At 52.0% G+C, this 27,170-nt stretch overlaps 13 protein-coding genes and 1 non-coding gene across 14 annotated transcripts; 7 read left to right on the top strand and 7 right to left on the bottom strand.

The window, feature by feature from the left end:
• The first annotated feature begins 650 nt into the window (after nt 1-650).
• CC77DRAFT_1026346 (hypothetical protein) lies at nt 651-1,677 on the top strand. Its single transcript, XM_018526242.1, has 3 exons — nt 651-1,152; nt 1,207-1,382; nt 1,437-1,677. Exons 1-3 carry the CDS (start codon nt 999-1,001, stop codon nt 1,572-1,574), a joined length of 468 nt encoding a protein of 155 aa, XP_018379185.1. The 5' UTR covers nt 651-998; the 3' UTR covers nt 1,575-1,677.
• Nucleotides 1,678-2,151: 474 nt separating this feature from the next.
• On the bottom strand, nt 2,152-3,910 carry CC77DRAFT_1026345 (hypothetical protein). Its single transcript, XM_018526241.1, has 3 exons — nt 3,282-3,910; nt 2,996-3,222; nt 2,152-2,850 (listed from the first exon to the last, which is right to left on the bottom strand). The coding sequence occupies exons 1-3, from the start codon at nt 3,425-3,427 to the stop codon at nt 2,312-2,314; spliced, it is 912 nt and encodes a 303-aa protein (XP_018379184.1). The 5' UTR covers nt 3,428-3,910; the 3' UTR covers nt 2,152-2,311.
• Nucleotides 3,548-5,148, bottom strand: CC77DRAFT_593159 (hypothetical protein). Its single transcript, XM_018532392.1, has 4 exons — nt 4,597-5,148; nt 4,382-4,532; nt 3,968-4,325; nt 3,548-3,910 (listed from the first exon to the last, which is right to left on the bottom strand). Exons 1-4 carry the CDS (start codon nt 4,972-4,974, stop codon nt 3,844-3,846), a joined length of 954 nt encoding a protein of 317 aa, XP_018379183.1. The 5' UTR covers nt 4,975-5,148; the 3' UTR covers nt 3,548-3,843.
• A 436-nt stretch (nt 5,149-5,584) lies between these two features.
• CC77DRAFT_1067556 (Mago nashi protein) lies at nt 5,585-6,352 on the bottom strand (the record flags this gene model as incomplete). Its single annotated transcript, XM_018529008.1, has 7 exons — nt 5,585-5,599; nt 5,652-5,777; nt 5,825-5,912; nt 5,966-6,029; nt 6,079-6,174; nt 6,228-6,265; nt 6,318-6,352. 7 exons carry the CDS (start codon nt 6,350-6,352, stop codon nt 5,585-5,587), a joined length of 462 nt encoding a protein of 153 aa, XP_018379182.1.
• Nucleotides 6,353-6,523: 171 nt separating this feature from the next.
• On the top strand, nt 6,524-10,354 carry CC77DRAFT_1026342 (coatomer subunit beta). The gene is made up of 10 exons (XM_018526240.1): nt 6,524-6,838; nt 6,895-6,987; nt 7,055-7,233; nt 7,282-7,347; nt 7,397-7,437; nt 7,487-9,294; nt 9,340-9,511; nt 9,562-9,610; nt 9,659-9,939; nt 9,989-10,354. Exons 1-10 carry the CDS (start codon nt 6,806-6,808, stop codon nt 10,132-10,134), a joined length of 2,868 nt encoding a protein of 955 aa, XP_018379181.1. The 5' UTR covers nt 6,524-6,805; the 3' UTR covers nt 10,135-10,354.
• A 291-nt stretch (nt 10,355-10,645) lies between these two features.
• Nucleotides 10,646-12,481, top strand: CC77DRAFT_976530 (sphingoid long chain base kinase-like protein; the record flags this gene model as incomplete). The annotated part of the gene is made up of 3 exons (XM_018535945.1): nt 10,646-10,811; nt 10,862-10,918; nt 10,974-12,481. The coding sequence occupies 3 exons, from the start codon at nt 10,646-10,648 to the stop codon at nt 12,290-12,292; spliced, it is 1,542 nt and encodes a 513-aa protein (XP_018379180.1). The 3' UTR covers nt 12,293-12,481.
• Nucleotides 12,482-12,846: 365 nt separating this feature from the next.
• CC77DRAFT_593030 (hypothetical protein) lies at nt 12,847-13,490 on the top strand. The gene is made up of 2 exons (XM_018532391.1): nt 12,847-12,864; nt 13,167-13,490. Exon 2 carries the CDS (start codon nt 13,191-13,193, stop codon nt 13,446-13,448), a length of 258 nt encoding a protein of 85 aa, XP_018379179.1. The 5' UTR covers nt 12,847-12,864; nt 13,167-13,190; the 3' UTR covers nt 13,449-13,490.
• CC77DRAFT_t109 lies at nt 12,965-13,036 on the top strand. Its single transcript has one exon. It is a non-coding gene; the product is annotated as a tRNA-Met (tRNA).
• On the bottom strand, nt 13,155-17,261 carry CC77DRAFT_1100468 (hypothetical protein). The gene is made up of 2 exons (XM_018530074.1): nt 15,141-17,261; nt 13,155-15,092 (listed from the first exon to the last, which is right to left on the bottom strand). Exons 1-2 carry the CDS (start codon nt 16,833-16,835, stop codon nt 13,533-13,535), a joined length of 3,255 nt encoding a protein of 1,084 aa, XP_018379178.1. The 5' UTR covers nt 16,836-17,261; the 3' UTR covers nt 13,155-13,532.
• Nucleotides 17,262-17,869: 608 nt separating this feature from the next.
• Nucleotides 17,870-18,896, bottom strand: CC77DRAFT_1067552 (hypothetical protein; the record flags this gene model as incomplete). Its single annotated transcript, XM_018529007.1, has 2 exons — nt 17,870-18,542; nt 18,604-18,896. 2 exons carry the CDS (start codon nt 18,894-18,896, stop codon nt 17,870-17,872), a joined length of 966 nt encoding a protein of 321 aa, XP_018379177.1.
• A 1,164-nt stretch (nt 18,897-20,060) lies between these two features.
• On the top strand, nt 20,061-21,188 carry CC77DRAFT_1002548 (GroES-like protein; the record flags this gene model as incomplete). The annotated part of the gene is made up of 1 exon (XM_018523187.1): nt 20,061-21,188. One exon carries the CDS (start codon nt 20,061-20,063, stop codon nt 21,186-21,188), a length of 1,128 nt encoding a protein of 375 aa, XP_018379176.1.
• A 373-nt stretch (nt 21,189-21,561) lies between these two features.
• CC77DRAFT_900157 (DUF1593-domain-containing protein) lies at nt 21,562-22,794 on the bottom strand (the record flags this gene model as incomplete). Its single annotated transcript, XM_018533569.1, has 1 exon — nt 21,562-22,794. A coding segment is annotated over one exon (1,233 nt), but the record flags the coding sequence as incomplete, so codon positions are not given.
• A 359-nt stretch (nt 22,795-23,153) lies between these two features.
• CC77DRAFT_592986 (HET-domain-containing protein) lies at nt 23,154-25,508 on the bottom strand. The gene is made up of 4 exons (XM_018532390.1): nt 25,191-25,508; nt 24,735-25,131; nt 23,712-24,684; nt 23,154-23,651 (listed from the first exon to the last, which is right to left on the bottom strand). Exons 1-4 carry the CDS (start codon nt 25,327-25,329, stop codon nt 23,406-23,408), a joined length of 1,755 nt encoding a protein of 584 aa, XP_018379174.1. The 5' UTR covers nt 25,330-25,508; the 3' UTR covers nt 23,154-23,405.
• Nucleotides 25,509-26,442: 934 nt separating this feature from the next.
• Nucleotides 26,443-26,993, top strand: CC77DRAFT_901440 (hypothetical protein; the record flags this gene model as incomplete). The annotated part of the gene is made up of 3 exons (XM_018533586.1): nt 26,443-26,482; nt 26,592-26,706; nt 26,942-26,993. Coding segments are annotated over 3 exons (207 nt in total), but the record flags the coding sequence as incomplete, so codon positions are not given.
• Nucleotides 26,994-27,170: the final 177 nt, after the last annotated feature.

The raw sequence follows: 27,170 nt of genomic DNA, 5'->3' as shown, positions 1-27,170 counted from the left end.
TCTCATGGTAGCGAGAAGTACCCCCGCCTCCCGTATCTCAAATCAATCGCCCAATGCGGTCTTCATAGCATTCCACCAACAGCAGTATGTACTGCGTGATGTGGATGAAGTTACAGGAGCGGTGTACCGCTTACTCGACCAATCGACTGGCGACGGGGGATGGGAGCTACATGAAAGCCACAATGACCGAAAGAAGTAGTCCTCAACGACGCGCTTCCATATTGAGGTGACTGAAGCGGGGTACAACCGATCGGGCGATAGTACGGTCTTTTCTGCGATGTGCGCACAATACCCCATGCATCAGAATTGAGGCGAGAAGCTCGTAGCGTGTATGTTCCTCGCGTGTTACCAGAATCCGGCGTTTTCAGCTCGCTTGTGGCAAGCCCCCAGGGTCCATTTTGATGGCCGAGAACGCGGGGTGCCCGGCAGCGTCCTGTCGAATGCAGTGTGAAAAGCCACACAGCTCAGCGGGCCGCGAAATATGCAAGGGCGTGGACGAAAGGAGTGATCTAGAGAAACTGCATGTCAGGATGTGTACCTATCAACTGTCAGGAAGCCCGGCCCGTCCCGGCACCGGGCATCCAGCCAATGAAGGGACAGCCGAACACCACAGCGATCAGCTGGACACGACCGACATCTGCACAGCTGTATGCATGTTCATCGTGACGGCTTCATGACACTCAAGCGCTTCACGACAACTGCACGGACGCTTCAAGTCTAATGGCGAGCTGAAGCCCGATGATCTAGAGCAGACGGTGCGAAACACGCCATGTTTGTTGGTCACTTCGCAGGTGGAGCTGCACGAGGAGAGCAATCACATTGATCAGCACCTAAGTATTACCGTAGATTGCAGCATAGAAGACGGACTTGAAAAGTATAAAGACACCCAACATCCACATATCATCTCATTCCATCTCATCTCATCTCATCTCATCAACAGCCAACAACTACTCTAGAGCCGTCTTCTTTTCACCAAACTCAAACAACACTATTCCACCATGTCTTCTCTCGTCGAAAAGGATAACACCATCTACGTCCCTGCCGAGTTCCTCGGCGGTGAGAAAGGCCGAAAGGTCAACGTGACCTGGAGCCAGTCATTGCGCCAGCGCAATCAAGAGTACTGGGTCTGCAAGTATACCGTCAAGTCTGGTGGTAGGTAAACTCCTTTCCTCGATCGATACCTCCAGGCTTATGAGATTTGATCAGGCAGCTCCGAAGGTGTCATCTACATCCAAACCGACAAGCTCGACGAGTTCAAGTCGAAGAAGATGGACGGCGACAACTTCACTTTGAAGGTCGATGACCAGTTCCAGTACGGACAGGACAAGAACAAGACCAAGCGTTTCCTTGTTTTCCACAACAAGGACTACAAGCCTTACCAGGTCAGTGAGCTGTGATGAAATCACCCACCATGGAAAGTCACTGACTTGATTCAGCACCGTTATGTTTCCAACACTATGGCCGATCTGGGAGGAAAGGCCGCGGACATCATCGAGGGGCTTGGATTCAAAGATATCAACACTGTCGAGGAAATGACTAAGCGCTTTGTCGGAGACTACTTGCACAACTTCTAGAAGATCAGAGTTCAGGGCTACAGGAAGCTCTAGACAATATATGCTTCTGGATAGTGTATAGATATTAGCATTCCAATGATTGAACGCGCCTTGAGAATCTCGCCTGACTGGCTTTACTTTACTTGCACATCTTATCGTGACGACCGAGCAGACATGAGTTTGTTTCGCTTGTATTTGGGGATACGAAAAATATAGCCATAAGTTTGGATGGTTTGCACTGTCGAGTCTGCTGACTTTGACATGGTGACTTCATTCGAATTCTCCAAACTGAGGTAGACCAGAAAATGCTTGATACATGTCATGTCCATGGCTATGACATCTGATACACTATGTCAATAAGTCGGTGGCATCCAAGTCTTGAACAAGAACTGCTACGCATCTATGTGATACAGACCAGCACGGGTAGGAATCGGTGGTCTCATAGCCAATCCAGTGACAGGGTACTCTGCGGGCGCTGCGGTGAGAGATGCGGTATATGATTATATGGCGGGGGTGTGACGAACGCGATTTGCAGAAAGAACTGAGCGTATCGAACACCACTTCGCAGCCAAGTCTACTACGTTCTGTCTGGTTTCATTCGGTGTACATCAAAGTTTCAGTTGAGTCAGAAAACTTCCATTCCCTGTGGTTTAGAGCATTTCATCTGTGCAAAGAAAACCGAGCATATAACTGATACTTCCGTCTTTCCCTCCGACTCACTCCTGTCAACCTCCACCAACCAGCCCGCCCCCTCCACCTCAAGGACCACTACTCTCCGGCCAAGCCGGATCCTCAACCCTCCTAAAGCACGCCACAAACTTCAACCCCTTATTCCTCTCCACCTTCTTCCCCTCCTCCGTCTCCACCCTCATCGCCTTCACACACTCATCCATACCCACGCCCTCGACCCCATCCACCGTCTCCCCCTCCTCAAACACCCTTTCCACACGCTCAAAGCTCGGATGCTTTTCAAAATGGCCCCTCATCCACACATGCAGATCCTCGACATCGGTAATCGTATACACGATACCGCCGGGACGCAGCACATAGGCGTATTCTGCGTTGAGCGTCCACGACACGATGCGCGCCTTGTGTTTGCGCTGCTTGAAATGCGGGTCGGGAAAGCAGAGGAAGATTTTACCGAGTTGGTGTTTTTGGAAGAAGTTGGGGAGGAATTTCATCGTGTTGGCGCGGATGCAGGATGCGTTTTGGTAGGCATTTGTTGATGCGTTTTGGACGCGGAGGGCGCGGACTTTTTCTTGCACGTATTCTGTTACCGAGGTGCGAATCTCCATGCCTGTGCAAAATTTGTTAATTTTTTTCCAATAATCATTTCATATATGTGTAGAGTGTTTTGCTGGCTGTTTCCTTGTTTTGCAACCGGGTTCTTTTTTTCTTTTGACTATGGGAGCTGTGCGGGCATGTGAAGTTGTTATCCTTACCTAGTATCAATGTATCCGGGAATTTGGGTGCAAGGGCAAAGAGTAGACCACCAAATCCACATCCAATGTCTGCGATTTCGACATTTTGCGTAATTGCATTAAGCTTCTGCTGCTCTTCAATGCTAACATCATGTGACTCATTCTGCGCCTCTCCCATCTCTTTCTTTGCATGTTTGGCGTACTTGGGGTACAGACTGGCCCAGTCCATGTCTGCGGGGCTCGTAGGGCTATGTCCATGTTAGTTGGCTGTTTTCGGGAGAAATCAAAACATCAAAATTAATCTTACTACGTGAGAGAGTGATCTGAGAAAGGATTTGCATGAGCGCGTTGTCTATAAAACTTCTTCTTGGGTAGTGCGCCTTGTTGCTCATCTGTTTGGAGGGATTTCCTGTATTCTTCGCGCCTTGTGCGCTTTGCTGGTTCGCCTGGCATGTTTGCGTGATGTCCGAATATAGCGGCAAGTTGCTGGATGGGCAAGTAAGTTTGTTGGTGTCGAGGAGTAGATGCACAGGTGCTGAGGTAATAGTCGATTACGGTAGTTGCGTATCACGAAGCGAGTTTTTTGCTAGCGCCAGGGTCTCTGGTCCACCAGTGCAGATTGGGTGAACACAACAGCCGTTCGCGCAACGATGCGCTGCTTTTCTTGCCAATCGCCAAGTGACGTAATACTTCATGACCTGGGTGTTCCAGGGACGTTACTATAGAAAAGCCCTACGACCTTATCGCACGCTGCACATGGTCCGTGGGAAAGAAAATACGATACAAGAAGTGTGATCAAGCCCGGTGTGTGCGCCCAAATGCTAAGTCCTAACACCCAAATGCCCAAATTCTCGTTTCAATCATCAACATTATCGGAATTCAATTGCGCCCTGGCATCCAAAGTCTTGGACGTGTTCCAGTTGGAGCTTCTGGAACCTAGCGATGGGGTCAGCGCATTTCTATATCGAGGGAGAGATGGGGGATGGGACTTACTTCTCGCTCTTAGCGTGGAAGTAGATGCCCTCGATGCCACCCGAGACCTGGTTGAAGCAGATGTAGTAGAAGCCCTCAAAGCTCGCTCCGCTTATTGTCCTGACGCGGTGGTCTGGCACGAGGAAGTATTCCTTCCATCGCATGAACAAGTGCTCCTTCTGCATCCAGTCCTTGGTCACCAGTTCTTGGCGCGAGGAGTACTTTGACAGCGGCTTGTATGCAGGGAACCGCGCCCAATGTTGTCGGTCGACCTTTTCGTTGGAACCCCATTCCGGGTGCTGGGTAATGAATGTGTATTTGCTTCCGATGATCTCGCCCTCGAAGTATGTCGTCAAGCTGGGATGGTCTTCGGTCAAACCTAGGGACTAGTCAGCCTGCCAGCTCTGTACATTGTACTGCAAGACGTGTGCGTGCCTTTGATGCGCAAGTAGCCACACATGAAGGACTCGCGCATATCGACGTGTTTTATCTCGACTTCGACTTCATACTTCTGGCGGTCAGAGGTTTGAGTGCCCACGAAGCGACTACCGGGCCGAAGGAGGGAGGACGATGTGTTTGGTATGAACTGTATCGCCATCAGCAATGTTCGCGTTGCGCAATGCTCGGTCTGCATGCTGAATACAACGCACCCTATGCGCAGGAAACGGCGACGACAGGTGATTGGCGAGCAGCGAAACTGGCGCCGCCGTGGAAAGCGGCGAAGCCTGAGACGTGCGTTGCTCCTCGGTGCCATCGTCGGTCGCGGTCATGGGGGTGGGTATATCTCTGCTTGGTGCTTCTATGTTGGTGCTTGATATCTTGCTGTGGATATCGTCGGGCGCCTGGGTAGGCTCGCGCGAGCTTTGCGGCGAGGGAGTCGGCTGCTGCATGGGCACACTTGGACTTGGTGTATCATTCAATTCGTGGGTAGGGATAATGCGCGCATCTTCTGGCGGACAGGTCGTGCGGCCAGCGATGCTCTCGTGCTCCACCGGCGAGACCATGGCTTCATCGTCGGGCGTCGGCATCGTCCGATAGCAGGTGCGAGGAGATTACAAGCAAGGTACGGGTCGGTTATACATGAGACGGAGGGAAGATGAGAGTGCGATTATACAGTACAGAGGTGCAGGGCCAAAAGTAGTGGCGATGGGCAAGTATGCATGTTGGATGGATGACTTGGACTCGGCGGACGTGTCTAGGCGGTTAGTGGGTCGCTGAGCGCTGCACTTACGCGGGGAAAAGGCGCTAGTCTCACGTGGGATGACATGGGGCCAAAACCCTGAACGCCTACGGCCAGGTGGGTAGCATAGGAAGCCTTTATCTGATCTTGTTGTGAACATTTGTGAAGCATATTATTGTTCCTTGCCAAGTGTGCTATGGCGACTTTCCGAGCCGCCCCGTCAGACCTAGCGAGTCGTGGTCAGATGACCTTGCGGCGCCTCTCTTTCCTACATCATCATCCCCGACAGGTTCACGGATACCAGGTGACACTAGCCACAAACGATGTGGTTCCTCTAGTTGACTCCATACGCCGTCCTTGCGTCATTCGACGTCAAGCTGCGGTTGTGCCACACTGCAGTGGCTGCGCGCTATCGGCAAAAGCAGCGTTGCTGTGGCTCACATGTGGCAGCGAGAGACTTAGATTGGCTTGATCTGTAAAGTTGTGAGTTTGCATGCTCGACATGCGAATGCGCGCTATGCGTACCTTGAAGTGAAGAGATATCAAGGAGAAGACCAGAGCCTTGAGGTCCTGTACCAGGTAGTAGAAAACACGGAGGCCTTCTGGATCCGACGAGTCCTGCACGTCCTGGAGGGAGCCGATCTTTGCAGTCTGCAATCGTCAATATCAATACAAGTCATGGGCATGGTCAAGGCTACCTCAAAGGAGATGTGTTCGCTGCCTAACCGAATTTCCAGCTCTTGACGACCATCTTTGTTCTTTTGAGGCCACTTTGTGTCATCTTCTCTGGAGGACTGATTAGCAGATGGTTGTGTGCGCTTCCATTGCTCGAGACGTACTTGAGAATTTCACTGTCCTTGACGATGCGCTTGATTTCGGCTACCAACGCATCGCTGACACACACTGACGATGCGTTAGAAACTGGCAACGTCGGACGCAGGGCATTTCGTACTCTCTTTCCGGATAAGGCTATCGTTGCGGTAGTTGGAGTTGTTTGCATAACGGGCAGATGCGCTGCGGCCATCTCCAAGCACCCGAAAGTCGAACTCTGATCAACAATCAACTTTTCTCATCCGCAACTCTCTTGCAGACAGTACGCACCCAGGAACTCGTGTCCAAATCGGCCCTGGTGGCCAGAGCTGCGAAAATGTTAATAACTGCACGTGCTCTCGAGGCCGATAGGCTGCATACTAGTATCGAAGATAGAATGGCTCGTTGGTGGTCATGTTTGCGGATGGGTATGGCTGATGTGTAAAATTGCGCGTATAGAAATGCGCCGTGTTCAGCTGCGCGTCGTGGTGTTGATGTTGGACGGCAGCAAGGTGAGTTGGAGATCTTGGCGGCCGGACCCCTGCAAGCCTAGCGAGGGCGGTCTTGGAGCGACCATTTCTCGAGCAGACACCTGGAGGTAAACAGCCAAGTCCAGCATTGCACCCCGATACCCAAGAAGCAACCTCTTCGCGCCAGGGCAATTCCGTCTCTTCACCCCCGCCACCTGCCTGCAGCTGCGCCAAAGCTCACGACCCTCTGCACCGCCCAAGTCGATCGATACACGTAGCATCCCACTTATTCTGGACACCAAGGGACACTGAGGGCTGAAGGCCTTTGAGAGTCACGTTATCGCAGCTGGATACTGTATATCTCGGGACCATCGCATATACCAGAGCCAGACGGGCATCATGGCGGCCTTCCTCGAGAACTCGTACAGTCTGGTAGGAACACCTGGCAGTGGGTCTGGGGACATGGGGAAGCTGACGGAGAACAACAGGTGCACCAGGACAATGCTGCCGACGTACCATCACAGAATGAGCTGAAGAATGCTCTGGAAAAGGGCAGCGATGAGCAGAAGATCGAGACTATGGTGCGCTCTTGCAATTGCAGTGCCCCGCGATGGTGGTAGTGAATGCGACCGTCTGACAGCTTTGCAGAAGAAGATCCTCTCGATTATGCTCAATGGCGACCCCCAGGCCGGTTTACTCATGCACATTATCCGATTCGTCATGCCCAGCAAGTCGAAGCCGCTCAAGAAGCTCATGTACTTCTTCTTCGAGGTATGCCCCAAGCACGACGCTCAGGGCAAGCTACGGCAGGAATGGATTCTCGTCTGGTAGGACATGATGCCAACGCCGAGTGCAACGGCTGCTGACTGTGCTAGTAATGCGATTCGATTCGACCTGCAGGCGCCCAACGAATACGTACGAGGAAACACATTGCGCTTCGTGTAGGATACACCAAGCCGTCACCCCGGACATTGCTGATGCATGCAACAGAACCAAGCTACGAGATGCTGAACTTGTCGAGCCCCTACTACGTAAGAGCCATATCCTCCATTCTCCCAAACGTCATGCTGACAGCTGTAGAACCGGTGCGCCAGTGCCTAGCACACCGACACGCATACGTGCGAAAGAACGCAACCTTCGCTATCGCGTCCATCTTCACACATCTCCCCGAACTCATGCCAGATGCGCCCGATCTTCTGGTAACATTCCTAGACGACGAGAACGACCCGACTTGCAAGCGCAATGCCTTCGCCGCCCTCGTCTCCGTCAGCCATGAAAAGGCTCTCGAATACCTCAGCACCGTCTTTGACGCCATACCCAACCACGAAGAGCTTCTCCTTCTCGCTGAACTAGACTTTATCCGCAAAGATGCTATTGTAAACCCATCCAACAAGGCCCGCTACCTCCGCTTGATCTTCGACCTCCTCGAATCCCAAGTCTCGACCGTCATCTACGAGGCCGCCCACGCCCTTACAACCCTCACAAGCAACCCAGTCGCCGTAAAGGCTGCTGCTGCAAAGTTTGTGGAGCTGGCTATCAAGGAGCCCGACAACAATGTCAAGCTGATTGTCTTGGAGAGGGTTGACCAACTACGACACAAGAATGAAGGAGTCCTTGATGATCTGACAATGGAGGTTCTCCGTGTGCTGTCCAGCACCGACCTGGACGTCCGGAAGAAATCGCTCAACATCGCAATGGAGATGATCTCAAGCAGGAATGTCGAGGAAGTCGTCCTGCTGCTGAAGAAGGAGCTAATGAAGACGGTGGACGAACAATACGAGAAGAACCCCGAATACAGATCGCTCCTCATCTCGTCGATACACTCCGCCGCCATCAAGTTCCCCGAAGTCGCAGCAAGCGTCGTCGGATCACTCATGGACTTCATCTCCGATGTCAGCAGCAATGCTTCTGCAGTCGACGTCATTTCGTTTGTCAAGGAGGTTGTTGAGCGCTTCCCAGATTTGAGAGCTTCCATCATCGAACGACTGGTCTCGACTCTTGGCGAAGTACGCGCCGGCAAGGTTTACCGTGGTGTGCTCTGGATCATCGGAGAGTTCTCCCTCGAGGCCAAGGATATCCGTGACGCATGGAAGGGTATCCGTTCATCACTTGGCGAGATTCCCATTCTTGCTTCTGAGCAACGACTGCTGGACGATGCATCAGAGGGCAAAGAGAGTAGTGAACAAGTCAACGGACACGCAAAGGCAGCTCCAACCGGATCAAGGAAAGTGCTCGCTGACGGCACCTATGCAACTGAAAGTGCTCTGACTTCCTCCGCCGCTGCCAAGGCAAAGCTCGAGGCGGTTAAGAACTCACAGAAGCCTCCACTACGACAACTTCTCCTCGACGGCGACTACTATCTTGCCACAGTTTTGTCCAGCACTCTCACCAAGCTTGTCATGCGCCACAAGGAAATCTCAAAGGACGACGCTCGCACCAACGCTCTCCGCGCCGAGGCCATGCTCATAATGATCTCAATCATCCGTGTTGGCCAGTCGCATTTCGTCAAGACGTTTATTGACGAAGACTCCATCGACCGTATCATGTCCTGTGTTCGTTCGCTCTCCGAGTTCTCGCAAAGAAAGGAGCTTGAGACTGTCTTCTTGGAGGACACCCGGAGATCATTCCGAACGATGGTTCAGACGGAAGAGAAGAAGCGAGCAGCCAAGGAGGCTTCCGAGCGTGCAAAGTCGGCTGTCAACGTTGATGACTCTTTCAACATCCGCCAGTTAAAGAAGAAGGACGCGGATGGCAGTGACGGTGTCGAGCAAGATCTAGAACTCGCCACTGGAGGCGACACTGCGACTGAGGATCTCACATCCAAACTCAGTCGCGTCGTACAGTTGACTGGTTTCTCAGACTCAGTCTACGCAGAAGCCTATGTCAAGGTGCGTCAATCTATACTTACCGAGACTGTTTGCTGACTTTACCAGGTTCACCAATTCGATATCGTTCTCGATGTTCTTCTCGTGAACCAGACAACTGAGACATTACAAAACCTCACTATCGAATTCGCAACACTCGGTGATCTCAAGGTAGTCGAGCGCCCTTCAACGCAGAACGTTGGACCCCACGACTTCATCAACATCCAAGCGACGATTAAGGGTAAGTCTTTCTCCATGAGCGTGTGTCGACTCATATGCTTACTTTTGCAGTCTCATCTACCGACACTGGTGTCATCTTTGGAAACATCATCTACGAAGGGTCAGTCATTCACCTCGACAGTCTACAATAATTGCTAACATGTCGCAGTGAGAAGGGTGTCGACTCCAACGTTGTCATTCTCAATGACGTCCACGTCGACATTATGGACTACATCAAGCCCGCGCAATGCACAGAAACGCAATTCCGGACCATGTGGACCGAGTTTGAGTGGGAGAACAAGGTCAACATCAACTCCAAGGCCAAGACGCTACGTGATTTCTTGAAGCAACTCATGGCATGTACCAATATGAGCTGCTTGACTCCAGAAGCATCGATGAAGGGCGACTGCCAGTTCTTGTCAGCCAACTTGTATGCCAGGAGTGTTTTCGGTAAGCCTGCACAGCCCGACCCTAGACTTGCGCCGCTAACAGAAACAAGGTGAGGACGCTCTGGCCAACTTGAGCATCGAGAAGGAAGGCGACAGTGGTCCCATCACCGGGTTCGTCCGCATAAGAAGTCGCTCCCAAGGCTTGGCATTGAGCTTGGGATCGTTGAAGGGTCTGAATAAGGTTGGTGTGGCATGAGTTCCCGGCTAAAAAGCACTTACTACTCGTCCGGGGTAACGGGAGATGGGCGTTTTGTTCCTAAAGAAAGGGTAACAAAAAGGAAGGCTTCTCGCTTGGCTTTTAGTCCTGGAGTGTTGCATTTGGGCGCGTTGAAGCAAAGACATGATGGATAGGGTGAATGCTAATTTAGCATTGCTGCATGTATTGAAGACATAAGAATTCAAGATCTCAATTCGGATTGTCATGTGAATGAGGTTTATTGGCTTGATGTCTAGTCTGCATGCATGGGTGGTGGAGCTGGAGATGCCTCGGCTCGCGTCCCGCGCGCAGGTTCCAGCGGGTCTTTTTCCTTTTTGTTTAGCACGAGTGATCCGCAAGGATCCGCCCTTGCAGCGCAGGGCACGTACGCATGAAGCGTGACGGTGGTCAGCTTACCTCGTTGTCTACTAATCTCGACGTTTGCTTCCTGGTCCTTGTTGCCTTGCACAGCATGCTGTGCGTCGTCTTCTCTTGACACTTTACAATAATCATGGCCTCGATGGCTGGTACCGACGATCCCTTTCGAGACCCTCTGCTTGATTCCACTCCTTCGCAGCCGCCCATGAATGCGAATCCGTCGCTCAACGTCCCTGACACACTCGCTGTTGGCAGAAATGCTTCCTTGACTCTTGGAACCGATTCCCTCATTGTCCTAGGTACGCAGCGCCAACCACGGCCTGCGAATACGCGACTCACGCGGGTACAGATGAAGCGCTTCTAGAGAGTAAAAGCGCCGGCTGCTGCAGCCTGTCTCTTGCTGGCAGTAAGCATATGCGGACAAGATGCAGACGGCCCAGTCCCCGCTTACGCAACCGCAGAGAACAAATCCACTCGTTCCATACCCTTTTACAACATCCTCTGGGCCGAGCACTCCGAGGACGGCCAGGTCACGATACAATATGCGCAGACCCTGTCCAAGAAAGCCGTGCGTCCCGCAATCGTTAGTTACGCCCTGGACAAACCCGACAGTCGCTTGACGGAAGCTTGGATAGAGAAGCTACTCTCGCGCGCCTACGGGCCCTCGCAGCGACGCAAGCGAATCAAAGTACTCGTCAACCCTTTTGGCGGACAAGGCGGCGCCGTCAAAACCTACCACAAGCAGATTGCGCCCATCCTGGCGGCCGCGCGGTGCGACCTCGACGTCGAGAAGACGACACACAACGGGCATGGCGTAGAGATTGCACAGAGCCTCGACATTGAAGCGTACGATGTCGTCGCGTGCTGCTCGGGCGACGGCATCCCGCACGAAGTGTGGAACGGGCTGGGCAAGCGCGCAGACGCTGCACGCGCGCTGCACAAGATGGCCGTCGCGCAGCTCCCCTGCGGCTCTGGCAACGCCATGAGCCTCAATTTCAACGGCACCGACGACCCCAGTCTCGCGGCGCTGGCTGTCGTAAAGGGGATCCGCACGCCGCTCGATTTGTCGAGCGTGACGCAGGGAGACCGCCGCACGCTGTCGTTCCTCTCGCAGGCGGTGGGTATCGTGGCCGAGACGGATCTGGCGACGGAGCATCTGAGGTGGATGGGTGCAGCGAGGTTTACCTGGGGGTTTTTGGTCCGTCTTGTGAGCAAGACGTGTTATCCGGCTGATATCGCGGTCAAAGTCGAATACGACAACAAGACTGCCGTGCGGGAAGCGTATCAGAACGAGGCGAGTAAACCACCGCCCAGTTCCGATGATGAGCGCATTGTGCCTACGCCCGATACCGGTCTTCCAGCCCTGAAATATGGGACCGCGAACGACCCTTTGCCCGCTGGTTGGCAACTCATCCCGCACAACACGCTTGGAAACTTTTACGCGGGCAACATTGCATACATGTCTGCCGACGCGAACTTTTTTCCGGCTACCTTGCCGTCAGACGGCTGTCTAGATCTGATTCGTATCCGTGGCGATATTGCGCGGCATACCGCTATCAAGACGCTGCTTGCGATTGAAAATCACACGTTTTTTGATCTGGAACATGTGGATTATACCAAAGTGAGCGCGTATAGGATTATTCCTAAGAATCAGAAGGATGGGTATATTAGTATTGATGGGGAGAGGGTGCCGTTTGAAGGGTTTCAGGTCGAGGTGCATAGGGGGTTGGGGACGGTGTTGAGTAAGAGTGGGCATTTGTGTGAGGCGAGGGGGGTGTGATGTTGGTTGTGTTGGGGAAGATGGTGTTGGAGAAGAAGAAGAAGAAGAAGAAGAAGAAGAAGAAGAAGAAGAAGAAGAAGGCTATTGAGGTTCCTCTTCCTCTTCTTCTACTACTTCTCGTCTTTGCTCATGTTGAACTTGCAGAGGGCGTTTGAATCTTTTTTTTTCAGCTTAGGGATACCATTTTCCTTTGTGGTCAGATTGGCAATTCTAGATTTCTCGTAATAAGACCAAAGTGTTTCTAAATTTTGCAGATGTTGAGAGTAGTCAAGTCTGTTATTCTTCCATTACCAACATTATCATGACTACGTGAGACAGCAAAACATTGTTGTTGTTATTGTTATTGTTGTTGTTGTTGTTGTTGTATGTATATGTCTAACCTTGAACGCGTACCCCAGCTTTCTATTACACGAGATTAACTTTTGTTGTCGTGGGCTAGGGAAGCTGGTTGTTTTGGAACATGACTCACGTCTACTATCGAATTTTACTTTCGCCCACGCACCCCCTCTTGCTTACCCACTTACGATCGTTTCTACACCGCTATTCAATGAACACATCAATGGACAAGATCTGTACGTGGGATAATCGACTGCTGCAGTAGTAAATATCTTCAATTGTTTACCATCTAATTTTCCAAAATGTCATCGAACACCAATAACAACTGTTCATCAAAGCTGCTTGGCGCAGCGGAAGCGCGCCGGGCTCATAACCCGGAGGACGCTCGATCGAAACGAGCAGCAGCTAGAACATTGTGTCTATTCTTTTTGTAATTTTTTTTCCCTTCCATGAGTGAGTGGGCACATCTAGGTTAGATGACTTTTTTTGGGCGCGGCAGGAAGGAAAGTCTAGCCAGATTGTTAGTGACGCTAGTTAGGGCACCAACCTCATATTTTGTTACATGTTGTTTTCCCCTTCTCTTCTGTTAACGGCAACATGGCTTGTCCCAGTTACACATCAAGATTGTACTCTCGAATTCAACACGACCAACAGTCCTAGCGCTCAAGAATGGAAACGGGCTGCATATTGTTCAATAGCAAAAGCGAGAAAAGATGAAGGGGAAGAAAAAGAAGCGAATCGTCACCGTGGTATATATCAAACGACAAAAACAGACAACCACACGCTATGCAACAAGATAAAATCCCTCCAATACATCTAGCACACGTACTCTCTCTCTCTAGACATTTCCTCCCTCATCTCATCATCCATCGTCCCACACCACCAGCCCCCTCCACTCCCCATCTCAAGATGCAGTAACAAGCACATAACTAGTAATAGCATCCATCCTCTCCTTAGTCAACTTGAGCCCCACCTTCAACAACTCAGTCGCAACCTCCTTCTCCCTCCTCTCCAACTCATTATACCTGTCCCTCGTCAAGAGCCACGCCACACTATCATTCTCCGCCGCCACCGTCCCCGTGCGATCGGTTTCGCTGAAAAAGGGCAATTCACCACACGTTGTCCCCGGCAAGATGACTTCAAAGAAGCTACCCTGATCGAGCTCGTACTCTGTGCGCAGACGACCTTGCTCGAGGACGTAGAAGCCGTCTGGGTCGTCGCCGCGCGAGTACAAGACGGTGCCCGCGGGGTATTCTTTGCGCTCAAAGTACGGTGCTACGGCGTGCCAAAAGTCTTCGTTCTTGGTGGACACGTCTTCGAAAGTTTGGAGGATGATTTTGAGGGGCTGGGCAAAGTTGCGCCAGCGCGAGGGGGCTGCTACTGCTTGGCTGGGTTGATTGTTGTTGCTATTGGTGTTGAGCGACGAGTTGTCTACTATGGAGAGAGAATCTTCGCCAGACTCGCGCATGGTGGAGCGGGCGGCGATGAGGCGGGCGCCGCGGCGTGGGGAGGAGAAGACAGGGTTAAGGGAGCTGGCGCCAAAGGATGTGGGGGAGCCGCCTGTCGCGATGGGTTCGTTGCTTGATTTGCCATTACCGGATATACTCATCGGCGGTGTTGTTTGGGATTTTGACGAGTGGCGATTCCAGTGCTTGTGGAAGACTTCTAGTAGCTCGTTCTCACAAGACTCAAGCGCCGTATTTAGGTCCTCGAAGACTTGTGGTGGAGGACACTCTTCATCGCCATCTTCGTCGAGCAGACCAACGTTTTGGAGGGCGCGACCGACGGGATCGGCAAAGGAGACGCCGGAGATGATCATTTTGACGTTCTTGGTGTTTAAGATACGATTGATTCGTTGGAATCCCTCCGAGCTGGAAAAGTCGACGTCCATGACGTTTGTAAAGTCGACAATGATGAAGCTGATGGGGTTCTTTTCAAAGTTGTCGTCGTCAATCAATGAGCGCATGTACTCTTCCACGGAGACAATGGTTCCAAAGAACAGGAAACCGCCTAGCTTGATGGCGCGGATTTGACCTCGCACCTTGTTGAGATAGCGAGAATCTGAGCGCGGGCGTCGAACAGTGGATTCTGCAATCATGCCGCTGTATGTTCCTCGAATAGCTGAGTGGCGCGAGCTCTGCACCACGTAGCTGACGCATGCAAGGACGATACCCACAAAGATGCCAACAACAAAATCGTGCACGCCCATGATGAGTACAATGGCCACGATGGTCAAGTACTCGAGTTTGTGACACTTTCCGAAAGTATCCCAAAGAGCTTCTTTCATAAGATCGATACCGAGGAGGAAGATTAGCGCGCCGACCAGGCAGATGGGGATGTAGCCGACCATGGCTGGCCCCGCAACCCAGACTGCAGTTGTCGCACAGGCAAGCAAGATGCCTGCGAGTCGGCTGTTCCCTCCGTTGTCAACAAACATGACGCTGTTGGCGTAGACTAGGTAGTTCTAACAACATGTTAGCAATCGTCGTATAGCATTTCAAGACAGTCCTACCTGAATACTACCGAGGCAACCGGAGAGAGTGTTTGAGATGCCGTGGGCGATCAGTTCCCGGTTGACATCAAGGTTGTCCTCTCGCACCGCAGCACCTAGAGCGGGGACGTTGATAGGAACATGGATGATACCGAAGAAGGAGAGAGCGAACATGGTCGGGATAGTGCTGGCAAGTGCCGCTCCATCTATGCTGCCGAACTTGAAGTAAGAATAGAATCTGTAAAACTTGACGCCCGCTTCGGGTGTCTCAAAGATCCAACCTGCGTTGCGTACAGGCTCGAGGTCCTTGTGTAGGATGCCCTTGACGATGAGGTAAAAGACAGCAAATACAGTGATGAAGAATGCGGGTAGAACGAATGGGCTCTTGGACAGGCGCCGTAGGACCATGATGGTGATGGCAAGAGCAAGAGGCAGTGTCCACAGATACCAGGTGTCTCCAGAGAACAGCTTCTGCAGGGTAGGGAGATCGTAGTTGAGATTGCCCTCGAGACGCGCGGAAACCTCGATGCCAGTAACGACGAGGAAGAAGCCAACACCTCCGATGCAGCCGATCAGAATGTGCCTTGGAAAGAAGCTGACGAGATTGCCTAGCTTGAAAGCGCCGAGGGCAAGGAATATGAGACCGGTTAAAATGGAGCTCAAGCAGTAGGACACAATGGTAGTGGCTATGATGGCCTCTGGTGGCTTGCCTTCCATCTGCTCCATGATGGAGTATGCCATCTTGTGGAAGAAGGGCACCACCTCGATCATCTCAGAGCCAACACCGCCCTTGAACACGGAGAGTCCCAAGGAGTAGCAGAGCTGCGATACGATGCAGCTGACGAAGAAGATGGAGATGCCATCCGGGCCGGTGTTGCTGAAGATGGGCGCGCCCAGCGGAAACAGAATATAGCCATAGGACAAGGCGTCCAAGAGGTTCAGGAGGAGTCCAAGGAAGACGGCCGATGTGATTTGAACGGTGCCGAGAGCGCTGGAAATGAGGGCATCCGTGGTGTAGTTCTTTGGGTTTGTGAGCGACTGGCCCACTCCCAGAATGTGTTGGCGGCCAGCAGCAAACGTATGCTTGACGCGTTGAGGCAAGCGCAACTTTGACTGTGGTGTCCACGAGTGGCTCTCCTGTGCCTTCTGCTTTTGTTGGGGGCCCCCGCGCGACAGCCTAGTTTGGGGGAGCAGAGGGGTCCGCTCAGTATCCTCGACGACGACGCCAGGCACGTGTGAGTTTGCCGGCTTGGGGCTGAAGAAGCTCTTGTCCTGCTGGGGCCCGATGACCGTGTCGGGCGTTTCGGCCTCGCTATCCTCCTCGATGGTGTCGGTCCATCGACCCGTGTCTATCGACCCGCGCCCCTCGTCGTTGTCAGACAAGGGCGGTCTGTCTTGGTAGTCTTCGGCTTCGAGGGCATACGAGGCCAACTGGGAGCTTCTCTCGCGCACGCCTTGCGACGAGTACTGTGGGGTATCGGCGGCGAAGCCATGCGACGTCTGATGCGCAAACGAGCGGATAGGATTGCGCGTATACGATCCAGAGAGGGGCCCGGAGGCGATTGAACCCCCTCTTATCCGGCGCGGAAGCGAGTGTCCGCCATGCTCAGCCTGCGACGGATCCTGGGCGAAGTCGGCTTCGTTGACGCTGTCGCTGGTGAAGGGAAGCTGTTGCTCTGCGGCGGGCGAGTCGCGAGAGAACAGACGTGACGGCATGGCGCCTGATTAAGAACAATTCTAGGAAACAATCAAAACTCAGCGAAGCATCCCCAGGCCCAAGCAGAGATAAGTGGAGAGGTGGGCAGTAAGGGACTACCGGCCGCTAAACACAGCTGGAGGCGGATATAACAATGCCTCGACGCGACGGAGGTGACAATCAAAGAAGCTTCCTCGGACACCAGACATGATAGTCAAAGACGGTCAGTTACAAGGGTTGCGCGGCTTGTCGGAAAGCATGGGGCGCTGCAATTGGGAAATTTTCTGCTGAGAACCGTGAATCGAGACCCAGCTCGGTACGTCACCGGCCGCTAAACCCGTCGCAACAAGATTCATCCTTTCCTGTTCCGTGCTTCCCATGTCTCAATTAGGTTTCCCTCTAGGACTTCCCTCCATCCCCGCGTCCTGCCGCCTGCCCTCATCGATAATGCATTTCGTCTTCGCCTGCGCGCATAACGCAACATGGCGTCAACATGCTCTGACATGTGAACATCACCGTTTTCGCTGCCACTCGCTTATGCACCTCAACCAATGCCGCGACGAATCCCACACGTTCATGCATCGCGGAGCGCACCGCGCAGACGTCTAGGTGGATCCACTTTCGTCATGCCAATTGTCAAAATCCGTTTATACGAGTCAGAATGCTGTCTATTCTAAACTTCCTCACATTCTACACACAAGAGAATCGACCTTGGGGTTACATTCGATTAAGCGGAGCCGCAGTCCCGTGTACTGTGTGAGTAAACAAGGTAAGCCAGCACTTGTGTATGCCCGTGGCCGATAAAAGAAAGGCCGTCCCGTGTGCTTCTGGCTACATTCAACCTCTCTCAACAGCCCCGCATCAATGTTAGTCAAGTGCATATACAGTTCCGACAGGACGGTCGTCTTGCGTAGGCTTCGCGTGCAGGCCCAGAAACCCGCGGAAAACGGACACCTGCGTTAATGCCTCACGCGCCTCGACGACATGTCTCCTCTTCCACGCCCAGATCGACCCACAAGCAACTCCACCATCCCCACGGATTGTGCATCTCCCCTCATCGTTGCGGCAGTGTAGTTCCTGGAGGAGGCGATTGATATGAAGGAAGCTCGCTTGGTGGTGCCGGTGGTAGTTCAGACGGCTGAGCGGAACTGTAGGTGTGCTGGCTGTCGTGCATATACTTTTGATAATCTGACATTTGTCCCTGATCCGGATTTTGGGGCAAGCATCCAGCTATGCCTTGAGCGTATTTCGATGCCGCTGCCTCTCTCTTATACTTGGACGCCCTCCTTGCGAAGAAGACGGCGGCTGCCAGCAGAGCCAGCCCTATGACACCGCTGATGACAATGCCCGCAATCACGCCTCCAGTGACGCTAGGATCTTCTCCAGTATTCCCCACCGCAGCAGATGGTGTCTTGCTTGGTGCCTCCGTCCCCGTCGTAGGAGTTGAGACTGTCGATGCTGACGATACTTTGGAAACCGGTGCTGTAGTTGGCAGACCCGCTCGACTTGACGATACTGCAGCTCCCATCATTTGTGGCAACTTCACCACTCCAACGTTACTCGTACAGCAAGCCGTGCTATCGCCACAACACCATCGATCGCTATCGGCTCGTCCGTTGTCGCAGGGCGTTATACGTGCAATGCCGAAGGAATCTCGTACTTGGTCGCAGACGTTGAGACAGTTGGGACTGTCTATGTTGTCGTCGGCGCAGAAATCAACGAAGAATCTGGACGGGGCATTAGTGTCAACCGTCGTTCTGTAGCACTCATGTCATCGACTCTGCTTACTTTGTTTCTTCCACCCCATCTGTCGTTGTTGCTCGGTTCTGGCACAGGCCGTTGGGCAGACATTCGTCCGTTGTGTCGCCAGCCGTAATGTTGCCTCCAGCGACATTGTCACGGAAGATGCCACAGCATATCGTTGAAGGGCCGCCAGACTGACACGGTTGGTATTGGTTGTAGATTGGATCTACGGGGAGCGCTGTTCCGTTGGCGAAGTAGCACGTTCCGACCATGCCGGTCATCGCGACTGTTGGCAAGACGAGGAGGGAGAGTGAGGTAAAGGATAGTAGGGCCTGCATGTCGGAGATTCTTCCAGTTGAAGGTATTAGTTGATCAACAGAACTGGGAAAATCGCTAAAAAAAAAAAAAAGAAGGACTTGAGATGCGAGAAGTTGAACAACCAAAAAAGAGAAAAACAAGACACTTCGAGAGCGCTCCCGCCCAACCCTCTTGTATTCTCGTCAACCCCATGGATAAGGCCCATAAACTACGGCTAAGACTGACCATGCAGAGTCACTTGTGGATTAGTCTACCGTTTTTCTGCCTATTCATTTGTCTGGGAAATGAACTTGTCAAGGCCTTCATGATCCTTCGAACGGGAGGGGTTTAGCGTAGGTTGCCTAAGGCATACAGCGACGACTTGCGACACCTCGTGCTCCAAACCCATCAGTTGATAGTATAGTATGCAGGTGAAGGTTGAATGTGATCAAGTGGACGGCAAACATCAGATAAGGTTGGCTGTCAGAGTGACTGACTCACTGGAACTATCGACATGATGAACTGAACGTGCCTGTTTTCTAAACGAGCCTAGTAGGGGGATTACAACTTTGCCTTTGCAAAGCTATTGAGATAGGATATGGAATCTATGGGTGGATGAGGAGGAGGAGGAGGCCGGAAGGGTCATTGGGGGTCTTCTCTCTGAATGGGTTCGGTGAGGGCGTACAACTTCACCTTCATAGACCCGCTGAGACAGAAGATGGCATAACCCCCTGAATGCGGTAAGATCTGCAACGCGGCTCGGCTGTACTGTCCATGGTATTCAAAGAAGAAGCTGTATTCTAAGGCCGTCTTGGTGCCTGGCCATGGTCTACTCAGACAACATGTTGTCTGAAGACGTTTTTGTATGCAAATGGAAGATAGTGAACTGACGTATCGGGTCTATCTACGCATGGGTCAAGTGTGCTTTTCTTTCGATCTCCGACGACCGACTATGTTCTCCGGCTTGTCCGCACAAGGACCGAGCAGCATGGTACTTTGGAATCACATCGCCCTTGGCATCACCCATAACTCCGTCTATCTCCGTCACAGTTCGTCTCACAATGCATACGGCTGACTCTATATCCGTCAAGTCGTCGACTCAATCTCCTGTGACGATTGTTCGCAACAGTATAAGAAGGCGTCGATTCAAAGACCATATTGCTACCTCCAAGCCTGCACAACCAGCCTGAATCACTTCTCCAACTATGGCAACTCATCTACCTGCCACCTACCGCGCACTGCAGGTCGACAGTGTCGATACGGGCCTCCAGATTGTCGAGAAGCCAATGCTCAAGGCCGACCCAGGAAGCGCCATCGTCCGCATCGAAGCCGGCAAGATCCTCTCCTACCACCGCGAAATCTACAACGGCGAACGCCACTACTCTTTCCCAACACCTATAGTTGGTGGGGGCAGTGCGATCGGACGGATCGCAGCCGTTGGACCCGATGCCACGACTCTCACCGAGGGTCAACTTGTCTATGTTGATTGCGTAGTCCATGCGCGAGATGATCCAGATACGCTCTTCCTATCTGCAGTTCACGACAGCGGTGCAGAAGGTAGTAAGAAGCTGATGCGAGATGTCTGGCGCGATGGGGTATTCGCTGAATACGCAAAGTTTCCGCTCGAGAACTGCATTATTATGAACGAAACCATCTTATGCCAGGACCTGGGCTACTCAATCGAAGATCTCATGTACATCGGGTATCTTATGGTCCCTTTTGGCGGACTACGAGACATCAGACTCGAGCCTGGAGAGACCATCGTCGTGTGTCCTTCAACAGGCGGATATGGTGGCGCGGGCGTGCAGGTAGCGATTGCCATGGGCGCAAAAGTCATCGCCATGGGCCGCAACGAAGAAGAGCTTGCGAGACTGAAAGAGCATGTGCTCAAGGGTACCCCAGGTGCTTCGATCGAGACTGTGAAGATCACCGGAGACGAGGCTACGGAACTAAAGACGCTCCAGAGCTTCGGTGTCATCGATGCCGTGCAGGATTTCACACCGCTGCAAGCTTCCAAGTCGACCCATCTTAGGGCTGCAACGAGTGCGCTTCGTCGAAACGGGAGGGCCAGTTTAATGGGCTTTGTTGATCAACCAGTCGCTCCGTGGCATTGCGTTGGGTGTAACATTACGCTAAAGGGTAAGCTGATGTACGAACGAAGCGATCTTGTGCAAATGGTCAAGATGCTTGAACGAGGGTTGTTCCCCAGAACTGGGACGTTTGTTGAAACTGAAAGCTTTGGACTGGACGACTGGGAAACGGCTTTTGATCGGGCGAGTAAGCACACAGGGATTGGGAGGCAGGTCATTCTGAGGCCTAGTATCATGCCTTGATATTGCATGACTACCGTAGTTGGATCAGTGTAGATTTCTAATCAAGCTGTGCAGAAATTCCTTGTTCCACTTTATTCATGTTCGTTCCGGTAGAGAAAGACGCAGGCAAAAGCTAACCCACCGATATAATCCTCTACCAAGGGCTGCTTACCAGTACACAAATTTTTCAGCGTTTTTCTTTTTGACTGTAGGGCTGCACATGTAACAGCACTCGCCTATATCTGGTGATTGGGTGCGCCGCGCTTACATCCTTTACAGCAACGACGACATGTAGAATCGGACATTTCTGCTTCTCCCCCCACTGACCGAATTCAGTCACATCCTCGTCGGCGACGCATGTATCGTACATTCCGTAGGGCACTGTGAAACGCACGACGCTCGCATCCGGCCCAGTGACATCCGTCAAGTTGACCGTAGGGACATCGCTTGGCGAGGATTGGTATGAAGACGGACCCGAATATTGGAACCAAGTGAAATTCAGACTCGCGCCCCCATCCGGCGAGTAAGAATCCGAAGCATCCAGCGTCACCTTTTCCCCACCACTGACGTTGAGATGCAACGCATCCGGGCCAGACGTTCCATTCAGCAACACAACGGGCGGATGCGTGGTATTAGAACCAGGACTCCAAGGGCTGAGCGTCCACTGCATTCTAGCAGCAAACTCATGCTGGAACGCATCGCGCCACCTCCACACCGACGCGTGGTTCGTAAGGAACATCTCGCCGTTCACACCTTGTGCCATGTCCACAGCATCGCCGTACTGCTGCGCAGCTGCATCGCCATCAAGCGGATTACTCGTGTACCTCCCACCCCAGCTGCCCCACTCCGGGTACTCGGGGTTTCCCAGGCCGTTGGGAATATGGTAGAGCAAACTGGGCGAGTCACCTTCCATCAGATACGCGACGTCGGGATATTTTTTGCCTAGCTCGCCTACTTGGATGTTCTCCGTGAGCCACGCCTGCGACACGATTTCGTTGTCTGGACCCCCTGGATCTACGGATGTGGAACTCATGCCGATCCACGCTGCGACTGGGTATTGGTTGAATCCATGGCGCGAGGCAATGTACCGCATACTAGGGAAATTGCGACGGATCCAGGGGCCTGTGTCGTCTTGATCTGAGATGGCGTAGGCACGGAGTTTGGAGGTAAATGTTTCCAGTTCTGAGGCTGAGCGAGTGCGGTTTACGGTCCAGAGTGCGGAGGCGAGGGTGTTGGCTCCGCCCCAGAGCTGTACGTATAGTGGGGATGGTGAAGCGTCGACGGCGTTGATGAGCATTTGGGTGCCGTTTGTGATGTTTGCTCCTTGTTCGAGTTGACGTAAAGCTTGCATGCCGTAGACGGAGGGTCCAGTGCCAATCTTGCTTTTCAAGTCGTCGACTTTTGGGAAGAAGGTGTTGCTGTGCGATTGCAGGTTTGACTGGACGGCTCCGTATGCGTCTACGATGTCGTGGATCATGTTAGGAAGTGTGGCATTGGGAAGCCAGAATGAGGTTATTGCTACTAAGCCTTCGATTTGGTAGAGATTGGAGTGTACGAGTAGCCGGACCAGAGACATTGAGTCGTCGGGTTCATTACCAATGTCTGTGAGGACGAATATGCGGTTCTTGACTTCCGGGACATGTTGAGTAGAGCGAGCATCGCGCGGTGCGGATGAGGCGTATGGGAAATTTGATACGGCGCAGAGGCCTCCAAGCAGGAGTGTATCAAACCTCATACTGGCAGAGTGACCGTGGTCCCGAAAAATGGAATGGAAACTTATTTGTTGCGGGATGATGTTTTATGTTCGGCACTGGTGCGGCCCGACTTTACTTGCCATGGTCGCGGTATTGAGTCTGGTATAGATCTACAACCTCCAACGTCACTCCTCCATCGGGTATCGGCTATCCTGCCTATGTTGAGCGCTGGTATTGATCGTCGGAATGTGGGGTAAAACCTGGGGTCCGCCAAGACGGAGAAAACTCATTCCTGTACGACCGTCCAATCACTTCTTCCTGAGCTTTTGGGTCTCTGCGCTTTTTTCAAGTCTCCCTCCAGCGGGGACACAGCTCGAACTGCTCTTAAGGCAATGTAAAGCCTCAGTAGAGGATTCTTGAATCCCATCTGAGACTAAGTCCATTGCAAACTCGCCTCCTCGAACTCTCCTAACACGGTACAATAGCTATATAACAGAGTCTTCGAGACAAATACTAGTATTCAATCGAGGTATAAGAAAACAGATTATACAAGTGAGATCGCTTGAACCCGAGCTTGGTGGTACGCTGCCAGCAACAACATCGCGGCTGCACCTTTCGCGTGAAAATACCCAACCCTTTCAAAAGCACCCTCCTGTTTTTTGGAGCCCACTACGCAGATTCCGTCTAGTGTCATCCAATACATAGAGCCGTCCCCATTTTTCAAGAGCACAAGCAGTTGAACGTCGACCGCTTGATCAGCGTAGCAAGAAGGCGCTTCCGCAACGTCAAGCTGGACGCTGATTAACTCATCATTGTTAATATAAGTTTCTCCGGAGAACGAGGTCGAAACCTTTTTGCCTAAAGTGGTGCAGGCGTTGTAGTATCTATCGTGACCTTTCAGTCCTCTATACTGCACAGCGGCTGGAACGAGTCTGCATTCCACGAGGGCTGAGCCTTGTTCTACTTCTCCTGAAGGCTTTGTCGATATATAGAGTTCGACTACTGCTGCCATTTGATGATCGATATTGCCGTTCGAGTATGCAAAATTGTCACAACGGCTTGACAAGCTCGCCCAACTCCAACTTGGTGCGCGCCAGACGCTAGGCTTCGAGATATTACCGTCTGAACGCCAACACAGCTCTTCGATGAAGTTTGCTTTCCAGAGACCAGCAACCAGGCAATCGCTCGTAGCATGTCCAACGTGGTCTGCTACGCCAACTAGCGCAACCAGGATATCTGATTCTTTAGTGATGCCGCATGAAGTGTAATCCGCCAGAAATTCCCACCACGCGTTGTAGAGCTCTCTTGGCGTAGTGTTGGGAAGAGTGACATCCTGCATAGGTCCAACGCTGAATTTTGGCCTTTGAACTTGAATGAGCTGCTCTCTGAGATAGTTGATTCCCCGGAATTCTTGAAAGTTTGGATTTTCCAACACTGCATCGTTTTCGTGTGTGAGAAATGTTTGGCACTCCCAGAAGAGCAGGGATTGTGTGAAATGCAAGATCCGTGGAGAAAGAAAACGTTCTTGAGCAACCCATGCCCTTTGATTTAGAGGCGCAGCATCGATGGCTTCATAAGCCTCGACATGATTAAAGCCAAACAGGTAGAAACCTGGGGTTAGCCAGCGTGATAAATAGTGCTCCCTTGACCACGTAGCCTCGACCATGACGGGTGTGACTTGTTCGGTGTCGCGATCAAGAAAAAGACCAACATCTCCATTTTCAGCGCCAGTGGCTGCAATACAGAGTTCGGCCTTGCTGTAAACATCGCGCATACGAGAAGCTTCAGCTGCCCAGTCGTGTAAGTCATCCTGAAAAATGCACCTTTATATGGTTAGTGACTGCGAGGCTAGAGAGAGATGCGGCGGCATTACAGAGAATCAATCCAGATATATTGGATGCCGAATGTCCGTGTTATTGCAATGGCGTCCTGGAAAGTTTTTGGCAGAGAAGACAGAGCGATGCCTTCTTTGAGCATCTCCACAGTAGATTTTGTCAGCATGACATGTTGCGGGTTCTTGCCCCAGCAGTGTGAAAGTACAATGTAGGCGGATCCGGCGATCATCTCGACACTATCGCAAAGGCGTACTTCTTCTTCCCCAGCAGATCCAACAAATATGGTTCTAGTTGGCATGTAATCATTATAGGGTGCGATACGTTGACATTGCGAATGCTTTTCTCGGCATTGGTGGTACCGATCCTTCAAGAATGAAAGAGCTCTAGCATCACCCGTGTTTTGAGTGATATGTTGATAATGTAAGTCAGGCCTTGCTTTACTCTAGAGTCAGTCTTGGATAGATAGAAAACATGCAAAACATGACTGTTCTTACATTCGTATGGTACCAGTCCAGGCCAAACAGTTCCACAGTGGCTCAGGAAACTGAGGTCGTCATTTAACCAACAGTAATGCGTTGGCCCTGTCAAATAAATGGTCTGGTCCGATCGTTCTAACAATAAGTCAGCCGTCATGACACGCTCTAATAAAGCCAACTATACCGGAGGTTCTTTGGAATGCTTTGTAGAGCCGAGTACATATGCTACAAGGAAGCTCAAGAGCTCGCTGGAAAGACTCCGCATCGACATGATGAATGTACTCATGATCCAGACTCTCACTATGGTCATATTTGTCCGGACCAAAGCATTTTGTACTATCTCCTCGGAGAAAAGCCCTGCAAGGCTCGCAAAACCTCTGTTGGGATGGTGTAGGCAGCCTCGTGGTCGTAACTTCTGATGAATACTGAGAGGTATTCAATGTAACAGGAGGCAGGCGGGGCGTCTGATGAGCATCGCTCATACTAGCGACGTGCTTAACAGCGAGTCGGGCTTCCCTAGATAGTATTGTAGTCTTGGTTCGATGGTGGTAGAGTGAAAGTAAGGCGCAACCCCTCACCTGCGCATTGCCCAGGCGACGACGCCACCGCGCGTTGGCGCTTGCATGACCAGACCAACCATGAGTATGTGTTATTGATCGAAAAATACCCAATGACTGTTTCCATACAAGTCAGGCTCGAGCAGACCCAAAGACACGTTCTCCGTCCTCATGGAGTATGTATCGTACAAGATGACGAGAAGTGAGCGCTGTCAACTGAGATTGCTACCCGGCTTCTCGCGACAGTCATTCCTAAAAGCCTAGTACTACGCACTCCAAACAGAGAGTAAGCTACGCATGAATTGATTGAACATGGAAGCGCGTCTTTGACAAGCCATAACGTGCTTGAGGTTCGATGGTGGTTGCGTCATTCCGAGGTTGCAAGGATGGAAGCAGAGCACTGGCCAGCGAACGAGTCCAATGGCGCTAAGTTTGTCTAATGCTCACTCCACCACAGTCACCACTCTTCACCACGACCATTGCACTCGACCACCGCGTCACGGACTCCCGAAACATCCTCGACTACATTTTTCAATCGCTTAATACCTCAAAATGAGTAACTTTGGAGGCGCTGGACTTGGTCAAAAGGTCATCAGGCCAAATCCGTGAGTTCTTCCCTCAACGCGCCAGTCGCATTGTGCCATCAGAGGGACACACTGCACATATCTGCCTCTTTCTATCATCCTGTGAATTCTTGCTCACTCTTAATCCGTTCTAGGCCAGAGCGAGGCTCGTTTCCTCTCGACCACGACGGTACGCGAATCTAGCCTCAACTTTCACATCCTACCTACCCATCCCGCCTACGTCGGCCCCCATCCGTCGTCGCAATAGAGACACACAACATACTGACATCTCCTCTCAGGAGAATGTAAAGAGATTATGCTCTCGTACCTCCGATGCATCAAATCCCACCGCGGGACTAACGATCCCGAATGCCGCAACCTCTCCAAATCATACCTATCATGCCGTATGGACCGGTACGTACACCAGGCCTACCTTCTCTCAGGCAATGTTCAACGCCTTCCTACTACATATATTGCGATACGTTTCCTCCCGTTACTCGTTCCAGAACAAGCGACGGATAAGACAACGGTCTCCTCACACCACCAGATTATCCCGACAGCCCCCGGAAAGCGTCGCATGCACTCGTTTTTGTCCCGCGCCTTCTTTTGCATTTGATGAGCGTATTACTGACCATTCTTGTGCTTACAGGAATCTCATGGCCCCTGATTCGTTCAGAAACCTAGGCTTCGGTGACGACAGTGACGGCCCCGGCTCGAAAAAGCCCACGACCACCTCGTCCCAAACGTCGCAAAAGTAGACCTCGTGGGGTACAAGATGCCGCATATTGTTGGAGTGAAGAGGGTGGCAGCCTCATGGTCATCACTTCGGTAGCATCCGAAGAACCAAGTTCACGCTACCATTGCGAATACAGTCTCCA

Source organism: Alternaria alternata, assembly GCF_001642055.1.
Source record: "Alternaria alternata strain SRC1lrK2f unplaced genomic scaffold CC77scaffold_38, whole genome shotgun sequence".
Taxonomy (NCBI): Eukaryota; Fungi; Ascomycota; class Dothideomycetes; order Pleosporales; family Pleosporaceae; genus Alternaria; species Alternaria alternata.
Note: the sequence above shows the minus strand (reverse complement) of the source record. Positions and strands in the feature narration are given on the sequence as shown.